General features: G+C 33.5%; 1 protein-coding gene across 2 annotated transcripts in view; it reads right to left on the reverse strand.

Moving 5' to 3' along the window:
* Positions 1 to 13,557, reverse strand: part of LOC150099541 (phenazine biosynthesis-like domain-containing protein 1) — a 179,394-nt gene that overhangs the window by 111,511 nt on the left and 54,326 nt on the right. For both annotated transcript variants that reach the window (XM_090404060.1, XM_090404061.1), the window contains exon 4: positions 8,650 to 8,762. In XM_090404060.1, the coding sequence (XP_090260186.1) occupies positions 8,650 to 8,762 (113 nt within the window). The remainder of the gene's footprint in view (positions 1 to 8,649; positions 8,763 to 13,557) is intronic.

The following is a 13,557-nucleotide window of genomic DNA, read 5'->3' on the forward strand; positions in this document are numbered from 1 at the left end:
CGAAATCCAAGCATGCTTGGAAGGTTGTGGGCCTTAAAGGCCTGTTAAAGCCGTAGGGATAGTATAGATGCCAAAAATGTACAAATAATATTTATTGAGTTGCTGACATGCTGGGTAGTTTTTAATAGGGGGAATATTAATTGCAGAATTTTATTAAAACAAGTTTAAAAATTAACATAAAACTTCATAAAAATGAACTCATAATTTGAAATACACATTGTCATATACAAATCAATATCAATCTATCAATTTATTAATGAGATTTTTGCTGTTGTACATTAGATGCCAAATACTTTATATCAGGTTCATATTTTGTCACTTTTAGTAATACACACATGCCGAACTAGATTCATCAGTTAATCTATTTCTTAAACTGTCTTTTATAAAATTCATTTCGGAAAATAAAGACTCACAAGCATATGTAGACAAAAAAATTTATAATATAGCTGTCACTGGTGTTTTTAAACCACCAAAGGTTTCAGGAATGGCATTCGAAGTTCTCATTATTACCTCTTCTGCATTCTTTTTAATTCAGCCCAATAATCGATCATTTCCAATTATTTCCAAGTAATTTTTCAAATCGACAAACTTTTGTTTCCATATAGAACTGGATTGAAAATCAATTAATTGCATTTCTATATCTTCCAAATTCAGCCACTCGAAAATCTCCAAATTGAGTTAATCTGCTGATGTTGTGTCTGGATGCAAAATAAATTTTGATGTCTCTACAAATTGCCTGAACTGCGTAAATCTTGAAGAAAATTCGTTGATTATCGCCTGAATAACTGTAGAAAACTCTTTTGTCAATTTAACTTGATCGGTTTTTTCATGAGATTCTAGATCTGCAAAGAATTTTTTGTATTTGGAAAATATTGGAAATAACATCATGATTGAAAATTTGTAATTTAGCTTCAAATGCTTTGATTAAATCAAAGATGGCAATAACTGACTTGTTAACACCTTGCAGCTTAACATTTAATTCATTTAAATGTAAACACAAATCAGTAAAAAAACATTAATTTCGAAAGCCATTCAACGTCCATTAATTGATTGTATTTTTCAATGATTTTCTTATTATGTAAAAAAGTCTGACTTCATCTAAACACTCAACAAATGTTTGAACAACTTTCCCACAACTTAACCATTGGATGTTGTTGTACATAAGTAAACCACTGTACACTGAGTTTACCTCACTTAATAATTCTACAAAATATATTTCGTTTATTTAAAGCACATGCTTTAAATAAACGTCCAATACATTTGGTAAATAAATTGACAAAACCATTTTCCTCTCCAGTCATACTGCAAGTACCATCAGTAGTTACTGATACAATTTTGGAGAGATCTATATCTCTTTCAGCAAGTGCAATTACAACTACATTGCAAATATTTCTTCCTTTTGTTGTTGATCCTAATGATGTTAAACTGATCAATTCTTCTTTGATATTATTCCCAACACAATGACGAATAAAAATTACTAAACAAGCTGATCCAGTTATGTCAGTACTCTCATCAAGACAAAGAAAAATTAAACCAGAAGATTTTTATAATCATTTTTTGCTGATGAGTTATATTTTTAGCCATTTCCAAGATTCTATCTTTCACCATGTTTCTATCCAAAGGCATATATCTTTTGAATAATTTTTTCCCTTGTTTTCAAAATCTTCAAAGAAAACTAGTACGCATTTTTACCATGCTTCTTTTATATATTCCCCATCACTAAAAGGTTTCTCGTGTTTGACAATTACATTTGAGGCAAAAAAACTAGCGGCAGTTATATTTGAATGACTGCCGATAAATTTCATTAGGGTTGTTGACTGAATATTTCTATTTTTAATGCCCGAGCAATAAATTCTTTTTGTTCATACCTGCTTTTCTCAAGGAGTGATTTATGGTTTGTCTCATAATGCTATTTTACTGATGATGGAAGGGGGGGGTCAGAAAATCTGATCTTATCCCACAATATCCTTCTCCTTCCCTAAAAATTTCTATGTTCACCCCCATCCCAAAGTATTCTCTTCCCACCCTTAATTTTTTAAAAAATATAAGAAAACCCAGGTTTTTCAAAAAAAAATTCACATACCTCTTTCCTCACCAATAATTCTCCCACTTCTCTCAAACCCCATTTTTCTAACCCCCCCCTCTTCCGTTCAGTCATACTTCCTTCCTTCAACAATAAATGTATATCGCCATACGCCAGGATGCCACTGAAAAAGAAGACAGCCAGCAACATCCCACAAAGGTATATGCTGTTTTTCTTCCTATATATTCTTCATATATCTGTCCATATAAAACACCAGTAATGCCCTAAAATTTGAGTAAAAAGTCTATGACATCATAAAAAAGGGGTACTCCTAAACAAAAATAGGCTAAAATAACCATAAAAATAATATTTATTTAGAGGAGTAACATGATAATTTCCCGAAATAATACCTGTGTAATATATTTCTCAACAAATAGTGCAATTAGAGAATACTGGAATAAAAACAGCTAACTAATGAATCGTATGTCCTCTCTTACAGAAACTATGCTGTATAGACTCAAGAAAAACCGTATGTTGCACAGGAAACACAGTTTCTAACTAAAAACTATTGTCCAATTTTTCAATCACATGAAATAAGTGTTTATTTTATTGCATTTGAAATTCTTGATGTCATTATGACAGATTACAAAGGCTAACTTCAAATAAAATTCTACCATGAATTGAAACATGCCATATAATATGTGTGAATTTTCCTACCAGTTGAAAAGCAAACAAGCAGCAATAAAATTCAACCAAGGGTTGAAACTTTGTGAGAGTTGAGCCCGCCGGTAATGAGAAGTTCCGTTGGAACGATAAATGACACCCCCATCATGAACGTGTTAAAACTAAGAAATATATAGTGAATATTCTTATGACAGTTTCAGACGTTATGGAATTCAGTTGAAGAGAATTAGCATTTCAACTCAACAACTGTCAGTTGTCTTTGGGTCGCGTGATCATTTGTTAATACTGCACCAATCATATGCACAGCTTCATAGCTGATCTATCTCTACTGGCATACCACTGTTGTCTGTTTTCACTTCTCATTAGTCATTCATAAAGGATTGTTCATTATGTATCTCAAGGCTTGTAAATTACTGGTAATTTCTGCTTGGAATAATAGGAAAGAAGATGATGCCGTTTGGGTTTCCGAAAATCCCCGCATATATCTCGCACCACAGATTTTTAGCTTTAATTATGGAAAAAAAGTGAGAATTATATTTGAATAAATATGGTATTATCACATAGACATGCCAAATATTTATATATGCAAAGTATGTAATTTAATAAATAAATGCATGAATCTCTCAATTCTAAACACTAGTTCCAACACTAATTAATATTTTGAATTTAAAAATGCAACACTTTAACACAGCAATTATAAGTTATTGAAAAAGTTAAACTTAGTTTCTTTTACTACAATTGAGTTTTTGAAAGTTTTAGTTAGGCTAGTAAGACTTTTGTTGCTGTTTTCTGTCCATTAGCTTATTAATTCTGGGATGAATTGAAGTGATAGCCAAATGGAGATGGTCAGATGGCAGTTCCTCCGTTTCTTTATAAGCACAGTCATGACAGAAAATGCAGCTTCACAAAGATATGTGGTGGAAAAACAAAGAAGAAATCTCACTGATATTTCATGTAAATTTGGATATTCATTTTTCATTCTTATCCAGAATTTCGAATTACTCATAAAATTAAAAGTACTTTCCAGTCCTTTGTCCAATGATAATTCAATAAGTTGAAGGGTTTCTTAATGGGAAAGGGCTGTCTGTTTGTGTTCAACAAAAGGATTCATATATTTTGCCTCCAGGGATCTTCATGTTCGGGGTAAAACTTTTCAAATGACAACAACATCTTCAAGTGGCTGTAATAATATCTGAAACTGAATTCTGTGAATAGAAATCATCTGCTTCCATAATATAATCTGAGTATGACTGAAACATTTTTATTTCTTTCTGTAATCGTATTAAATCAAAGTTCGAGTTTATTTTTGAATGATTCAATCTTGTTCCAAGCATTAAATTTTGTTGTATCTAGACCTTGAAGTTTTAAATTTAATTTGTTTATGTAAGAAAATATATTTCTGAGATATGCCAGCCTGGCTACCCATTTCTCATCCTGGAAATAATGGGGCAGGTCACTTTTCTTGTCAATTAGAAACAGCTCAACTTCCTTTCGGAGTTATATAACCTCCCAAGAACTTCACTGCAGGACAGCCAACAAACTTCCGAATGTTGAAAGATTTCGATGTCTGAAAATTCCCCGATCACTCATGAATACTTCTATGTTTAAAAATACGTGGCTTCATCACCGACATTTCCTACATAGATGTTATTTAGGCATTCTGGGTGTGAGCTTTTTGATACAGTCACAAATATTATTCTCCTCAGAATATTTCCACTATAAAATATTTATTCACGAAAAATGCTTAGAAAACTGAAATGACAAATTTCAGGAGAACCTCTTGTGGCCTGATATAATCAATTCCAGGACCCGGTGGTTGAGAAACCCTGATCTACAATGAGTCAACTGACACAAAGAAAAATTGAGTTTGTTCAAGCCCACCGTAGGAAGAAGGCCTGGCAGATATGACAGATACAACCACCACGTTACTCTTAATATCATATGTTTAGAAGCCACGTGTTTTGACAAAGTTGCAGCTGGTGACTTTTCATATGCCAAAAATATTAAAGATAATAAAGTTAATTAATAAGCTTTTAAATAATGAAAAGTTTTGGCGACTAAACACAGTTGTTTTCTATCAGGTGAGTCATGTCATTTGTCCCTAAGCCATTGGCTAGAGGTTCTTAACATCAGCTGTAGTTTTCAGCTGCTGGGCCTTGTTCCTACAATAGGCTTTGTGTTTGTTGGTTAGTTTCTTTTGTCTAAAACAAAATTTAACTTGTACGTACTGTAACAATTTTTTTTAAAAAAATTGAATAATTTATGAGTATAAAAGGATATCACCTGTAAATCGTGGACATTCCAGCAAAATTCTTGGATGTGCCACCTCTGGCATATTTTATAGGTTTGCCATCTAGACTATAAAAGGTCTCAGAAAGTGCAGCTGGATAATTATTTTTAAAACTGTTAAAAGAGATAAGCAGTGACTGAAGAGTAAGAGAAAATATCTAGAGAAACATAGTCATTAGTATATTTCAATAATGGAGATAGAAATGCTGTCAAAAATCTAAAAAGTGGAAAGGCAGCTAGCATACATGATATTCTATTAGAATTGTTCAAATATAGTGGTTATACACTGGCTACAGTAGGCCTAGTCAGAAATTGAATTCCAGATAACTGAGTAGAGCTCATTTTAATATTCATCTTTATAGATAGATAGATATGAGGAAATAAAAAAAGGAAAGAAAAGTCTCATTTATTATGTAATTGTTGACAGTGATAGCTAAAACTAAATGCGAGAATTACAGAGGACTATATTCCAGGTAAAATGTATGTAAGCATACTTCACAAGATGCTAAGAAAAATAAAAATCATGGACAAGAGAAACTTGTGCAAGGATAAGCTGCACACAGGACAAAGGATTCTAACCATCAGATTTTAAGACAGTCAATCATAGAAATACAGAAACGATAGATCTGAATTTAATGTTAGTAAATCTCAAAAAGACATAAGAAAAGGTACCAAGAAAGTAGCTCTTCAAAATTCTACAATTATATGGCATAAATGGGGCACTGAGCCTCCATAGCTCAGTCGGTACAGACAAAGTCCTTTGGTCAGAAAGACCTGGATTCAATTCCCATCCATGACATGAACCTTTATCTAGTCTTTCTGACTAAAGGTGAGTTAGCCAGTCTCATACGGAGATAGGGTTTTTTCACTCGGAAACTTGGGTTTTTCATTCCTAAGAAAAGGTAAATCGGTCCTGTGAATACACACAAATCTACAGTCATGAATACTTGCCCTTAGAGGATGCATGACCAGCTGGCTGCATTAATTCATCATAAACCCCACATTACGAGACTCGACCCATCCTAAAGGACAGATCAGAAGGGAAGGGAAATGAGGCATCATAGTATATATAATACTTAAAAGGTATAAGACAAGAGCACCTGATGCTAAAAATTTAATGGATTGAAAACAGCAGAAAGAAACTAATGTTTAATACTTCCAATATTTTCTCTCTCACAGAGACACTGTCAGGGAGTACAAACTAAATTGTAACATACACAAACACACACAAGCAACACAAAATAAAATAAAACTAAGTAGACGCTATCTAGAGTCCCAACTAGGAAGTATACAATCTATAAGAGCTTAGAAGCCTACATTGCAACTTAGGAATTAATATTTCCCATATTTTGGGGAATTTAACGCATTCATATTTATTTAAACTTGGTCTTTTTTTTAAGGGCTGCTGCAGATTCTGATATACCCTAGACATAGGGAATGGTAATGCATTACTATAATCTTTCTGAAGAAGGAAAAGAATTAGATAAAGGATTAAGTATTTTGTTGATTATGTTGGTTAAGTTAAGTAGTAAGAGAAGCTGCATTGGAACAACAATGGCTCTACTGGTTAGAGTATCTGGAGCTAAGTTACAGACATGATGGACCTGCCTCCTGTAATAAGACTTGGTGGAGATGCTGAATAGTAATAATAATAATTATTAATGCTGAAGCAACTAAAGCTATAAGGAAAATATCTTATATCTGTAAATTGTAAACTGAATTTTCCAGGAAAAAAGCCTTATAAAAAGACTTTCTTCACATCCTACTTGGGACTCAAACCCATCTCTTTCCAGCCAAAAGGGCATCATCACTGATACCAAATGAGCTATGAAGGCTCCATTACACTAGCAGTATAACAGACATTCTTCAAACCAATTTTAACTTATAAATCTGACAGTCAGATTAGAAATAAAGCAGTTGCTCAAAGACTAGAATAAAATAACTGAAAATATGAGAATTTGGAGAGGAGTAAACAAACTTCATTGATGCCAGAATGATATTTCAAAAAAAAATTAGCTCTATTTACACATTCTTAATGTGTAAATAGAGCTAATCTATAGTGGTAATGTGAGAGGAAGGGTTAGCAAATAGGTGTTTGATGCAAAGATGGCAAAACACCTCAAAAAATCTATCTAGATCTACCAAGATCTATGTAGACACTGGCATTAGAACATTGAAATATATTCTAATGGCCTTAAAACACTGAAATATAACATCCGACAACACAGAAGACCTGAAATATAACAGTTTAATTTGGAAGAAAACTGTTAAATAAGAGGATACTAAAGTATTAATGTAAAATCAGCTATGGAGTACATAATAATATCCTGCACATCCCTTGTGGGTACATATTAAGAAATGCTGATGAAGAAATTTATTTAATAAAATTAATTTACTTTTTATTTAGAAAAAAAAAAATACATTTTTATTCAATTGTGAAGGGTCAGTCATGCCTTACTAATTTACTAACTTTTTATAATAGAGTGACAGCTGAGTTGGATAAAGGAAATGGTTACACAATAATTCTGCTGGATTTTGCAAAAGCATTTGACAGAATACCATGGAACTTGTTATGCAAATTAGAACAAATGGGGATGGGTATGACACTGGTTATATGCTGGACAGGTATTCAAAAGTGATATATGGATGTGCAGAATCAAGGCAAAAACAGGTGACTAGTGGTGTGCCACAAGGTTCAGTGCTGGGACTACTGCTGTTTAATTTGTACATAAATGATGCAGGAAATAATCTGAAAGGAAATATTCATTTGTTTGCTGATGATGCGAAATTAGGTAGAGTAATAGTTAATCAAGTGATGTGGAGAGCTTGCAGGATAATTTAAATAAGCTGTCAGTATGGGTAAAAGATAATGGGTTATCAGTTTAATGTGGAGAAATGTAATGTTATCCATTTTGGGATAAATAGATTACAAGCTATGTACCACACTGATGGAATTGCACTCCAGGAAATAGATGAAGCTAGAGATTTAGGAGTGATGGTAAACAGAGAGTTAAAATTTAGAGGACATATTGCTAAGGTTGCTCATAAGATTACTTGGATACTGAAACACACACCAACAAGTAGATATAAGAAAGTTGCTATTCTTTTTTATAAAGGCCTTCATACGACCACATCTGGATTACTGTGCTCAGGTCTGATGTCCTGGGCTTCTTGGGGATTTTGGAAGTGGTGAAGAGTATTCAGAGGTGAGTGATCTATGGAATGTTGCCTGTGAAGACAGTGAATTGCTGGGGGATAGGAGATAGGGAAAATGTTTCAAAACCTGGCTAGATGATGCAGAACAAGAAGTCATCCCTGGAAGTTGAGTGAAGGTATGGTTAATAGGGATGTGAGGACTAGATTTTTCACTTGAAAAGAGGTCAATGAATGAAATGTGTTGCCAGTGTCAGCAGTGAGGACTTTGTTTAATGGGTTCAAGCCAAGGCATGATATTGTGTGGATAGTTTGGGTCTCCCATGATGAGGCTTCGCACTCCATGGAGGTGCTCGTACAATAATAATAATAATATTCATCGTTTTTCACAGAATTGGCAAATTGCCCTGACTGAACTGCATTGTATCATATCGGTAAACATAGTCTTGATATATATTTTTATTTATTATTTTTTTTTTTATTAATGAAAGATAACATACCAATTTTTCTGGATTATTCTGAGGAAAATCCAACAAAATTCTTCCATTTTCATCTCTTGAAGCATACAAAGTTCCACTCAGTGTTTCAAATGACACAGTATGTGACTTGTTTCCTAGATGAACAATTATATACCAAAAAAATTTTAAAGAGCTAAAATTCTCTTTGGAACTTCTTATATGAAGTATGGCTATTAAATAATGAGACAAGGTGCGCTGTGAATCGTGTACTCATAGCAGTGGGATATGCTTGCACCATGAATGATCTTGAAGGTTCTAGAAGCAGTTGAGATAAGCATTGTTGGCTGTTGCTTGTAGTTAGTCTGTAGGCAGTTATAAAAGAAACACATGTGAAGTCGCTTTGCCGGAATAATGTCTAACATTAAACTCGAGCAGCACATTTGAATGGGTACCAGAGGGTCAGACAGTTAACCAACATTATTACCTTTGAGATTCTGCCCAAGCTGAGAGAATGAGTGAAGAAGAAGAGACCTGATTTGTGTAAGAACAATGTTTGGATTCTCCATCAGGACAATGCTCCAGCCCACAGTGAATTATCTGTAAAGCAGTACTTAGCTCCATGCGACTTTTACCTTTTTCCAAAGTTGAAATCCGCATTGAAGGGCACCCATTTTCAGTCAGTGGATGAGGTAAAGGAGAAAACGGCAGCACTACTGAAGCAGATAACACCTGATGACTTGCAGCACTGCTTCCAACAATGAAAAATTCGTATGTAACGGTGTATAGATAGAGGAGGGGAGTATGTTAAAGCAGATAACAATTAAGTTGTACAATTCTAACAATAAACCATTTTTCCAACCAGTCTTATTATTTAATAGCCACACCTCATATTCTTAAGTAGACCACATACATAATTCTATACTGAATATTTTTTTTTACTTCTTTAACTACCATTAATTACTGAAACTAGAGTACTTAGTAAGTATTGTGATACTAACACTGAATAAAATAATTTGTAACCTTAATCAAAATATTTTTCACATCAATAAATGTTTTTTTAAATCATATTCTCTGTAATCAGACATAAACAAAATTTCTGTATGTCATATAGTGAGAGCAATATAAAAGAATATGAAAATTAAATAAACAGTAATATTTATAAAAATGTTTACTCATCATCAAATTCCTGATATGAACTCTCAGGAGATATATAGAATATCATAACAGTACTACATGAAAAGTTTGCATCGTTACTAACTTATTGACAATTTCCCTCCAAATTAATCTATTACTGGCCAGGATTCCAATACTATTAGATCTTATATTTTCATCTTCTAAGACACTTCTTACTATATCAATCCTAGATCCTCCTTTGGGTATAACTTACACCATATAATTGTAGCATTTTGAACAGCTTTTCTCTTGGTGTGCTTCATCATATGCCATTTCCAGATCTATGAACCTTAAAATAGATTCTTGTTATATTCCTTTGATTTCTCTGCTGTTTGTCTTAAAGTGAAAATCTGATCCTGACAATCTCTTTGGCCAGAAACAGATTTATTTTGCATATTTGTGGTAAAAATATCACTTACTCCATCTACCTCTCCATGTTTCAGGTTTATGAGGACTTTGTTCAAGAACAGATATATACTCCTTACTACATTCCTCTTGAATGTTTTCTACCAATATGCTATCACTACTTGTTTCATTTAATAATCTTTCCAAGTAATTACTCCAGGCATCTAGAATATCTTTATCTTCAGTTTTCATGTCACCTTTGTTGTCTCTGATTCCTCCTTCCCTTATTTCTAAGTTTTTTTTTATTAGTTTCTAGAATATTTTGCTACTTTCCTGATATTTATTTTCTATATTCTTATCAGAGTCTTCCCATGACTATTTAGCTAGTTTACATACTGCTTCACTTTCATTTTTCTATGTATTCTCACAGAGCTCATGCTGACTTACTTGCAATGAACTTTCGACACTTCTTTTACTTGACTGTCTCTTTAACTTGAGTAGTCCATGAAATCCTGATTCTCTATCCCTGCAGATAATTTCATCACATGCTTCTCTGAATGAATTAATCATTTTTTTTTTCAGCATCTATCACAGAATTTCCAAAGTTTAGTTCTTGTTTTCAAACTCTTACCAACTGCATTATGAATAGAAAACCTATAGAACAAGTAGAACATTTCATAACAAGTAGAACTACTTGGGCACAATTTTTAGTGAAGATGATAAATTAAATATGGCAATAGATAACAGAATCAACAAAGCTGATATGGTAGGAAGTCAACTAAATAAATTTATATGGAATAAGAGAGAAATTAGTGTCAAATAATTTAGTGTCAAAACACTAAATTAGCTGTATACAAGACAGTGTTCAAACCAATTTTACTTATGGATCTGAGAGCTGGGTTAGAAGTAAAACACTTCACCAAACTAGAGACTGCAGATATGAGAGTCCTGAGAAAGATTAGGATTGTGAACAGATGCCATCAATGGCAATATCATATTAAAAACTAGGATATTAGGAAAGAACCTGACATTGTTAGCATCCAGGAATATGTTAGCAGAGCTAATCTCAGGTGGTATAGTCACTTAAACCGAATGGAAGAGGAAAGATTAGAAAACAAGTGTTCTCTGCCAGGTTGGCAAGGAAAAGACCCACAGGAAGACCAAGATATAGGTGAACTTTTTTAAATAATGAAACCTGTGGTGCGATCATAATTAAAAGAAACACACGTATTAACCACAGTGAAAATTATTTAATTGTAAATATTTCATCTAGTATCTTAGGACATCATCAGTGCAGTAGTTTAAAACAATAATAGGAATCACATACAGTTAGGGTGCATGATTACAATAGAATCTCATTAAATGCGTAACGTGTTACAAAAAAAAAAAAAAAAATTAATTATTTAACACAATTTTGTATGACAATTTCCCATATTTTAGGAATAGTAAGAACGTCGTTGCAGTTTAAGTTTGGTCTGTGTAGTAGGGCTTCAGAACTTTCTTTGTATAAACATTCATGTTTATATAAAGATCTATGTAAAAGTTTAGACTTTTCCCAATGGATCCTATGGTTTGGATTTTCAAATCTGTGTTGAGAGAGGTCAGATTTTTGCAGTTTAAAAAGACGAATGTTGTCTTGATGTTTCGAGATGCGTTTCTGAACAGACCTACCTGTCTGTCCAAAGTAAGACAATTTGCATGAGTATGGAATTTCATAAATGCCAGGCAACATCAAAGGTGAGAGTTTGTCCTTAGGAGAAGGTAACAAGTTGTAAATTTGGTTGATAGGTTTGTAAGAAGTGGCACAATTATATTTCTTCATAATTTTAGAAAGACGTTCGGAGATGCCTTTGACATAAGGTATGGGAATCCTATGGACTTCTTCCTGTCTGGTTTGATGTGTGGAGAAGTGACTGATGATTTTTTTGAGTTGTTTTCGGATTATATCCATTTAGGATGGCTGTATTTTTGATTACTTCTAATTCCTGGTTTAAAGATTCTTCAGATGAGCAGAATTTGTGTGCTCTGGAAACTAGCGATTTAATAATGCCAGATTTCTGAGATGGATGAGGAGCAGAAGAATTGTGAATGTAGGCTTGCTAAAGACAGATGTGGCGATGGAACCGTCTTCTTTTGTTTGGATGTGTAAATCCAAAACAGAGATACCCTGTGGAGATTCTTTTTCTAACGTAAAGTTGATGCGATGATGAAGAAGGTTAATTTTATCTAGAAACAGTTGTAATTCATGTTCGAGATGATCCCAGACTGCAAATTCTACTGAGTTTCACACAAAAATTAAAGACATTCAACTATCAAAAACTAACTTGTGAATCAGCTTTGGCATTGTCTCCCTCTTCACAAACATTCCCCATATAGAAACAATAGAATTACTAACTCAAAAATTTCCATCTGATATAGTTGAATTGTTCAAGTTTGTTATTGCATCAGGTTACTTCACCTGGAAAGATCAAATTTACAAGCAAGAAGAAGGAACAGCAATGGGATCTCCTTTATCACCAAACCTAGCAAACTTGTTTCTAGAACACCTTGAAGAAAAAAATTCACTTTTGAACCCAAACCAAAAATTTGGTTAAGATATGTCGACGACGTATTTGCAGTCTGGGATTATAAAATGTCTAGATAAAATTAACCTTCTTCATCATCGCATCAACTTTGCGTTAGAAAAAGAATCTCCACAGGGTATCTCCTTTTTGGATTTACACATCCAAAGAAAAGAAGACGGTTCCATCGCCACGTCTGTCTTTCGCAAGCCTACATTCTTAGGTTGCTACATTCACAATTCTTCTGCTCATCATCCATCTCAGAAATCTGGCATTATTAAATCACTAGTTTTCAGAGCATACAAATTCTGCTCCTGTGAAGAATCTTTAAACCAGGAATTAGAAGTAATCAAATATACAGCCATCCTAAATGGATATAATCCAAAAACAACTCAAAAAATCATCTGTCACTTCTCCACACATCAAACCAGACAGGAAGAAGTCCATAGGATTCCCATACCTTACGTCAAAGGCATCTCTGAACGTCTTTCTAAAATTATGAAGAAATACAATTTTGCCAGTTCTTACAAACCTATCAACCAAATTTACAACTTGTTACCATCTCCTAAGGACAAACTCTCACCTTTCATGTTGCCTGGTGTTTATGAAATTCCATGCTCATGCAAATTGTCTTACTTTGGACAGACAGGTAGGTCTGTTCAGAAACGCATCTTGGAATATCAAGACCACATTTGTCTTTTTAAACCGCAAAAATCTGGCCTCTCTCAACACGGAATTGAAAATCCAAATCATAGGGCCCATTGGGAAAAGTCTCAACTTTTACATAGATCTTTATATAAACATGAACATTTATACGAAGAAAGTTCTGAAGCCCTACTACACAGACCAAACTTAAACCGCAACGACATTC

This window comes from Typopeltis vanoorti, chromosome 14, assembly GCF_054136105.1.
Source record: "Typopeltis vanoorti isolate ZY-2024b chromosome 14, IOZ_Tvanoo_1.0, whole genome shotgun sequence".
NCBI lineage: Eukaryota > Metazoa > Arthropoda > Arachnida > Uropygi > Thelyphonidae > Typopeltis > Typopeltis vanoorti.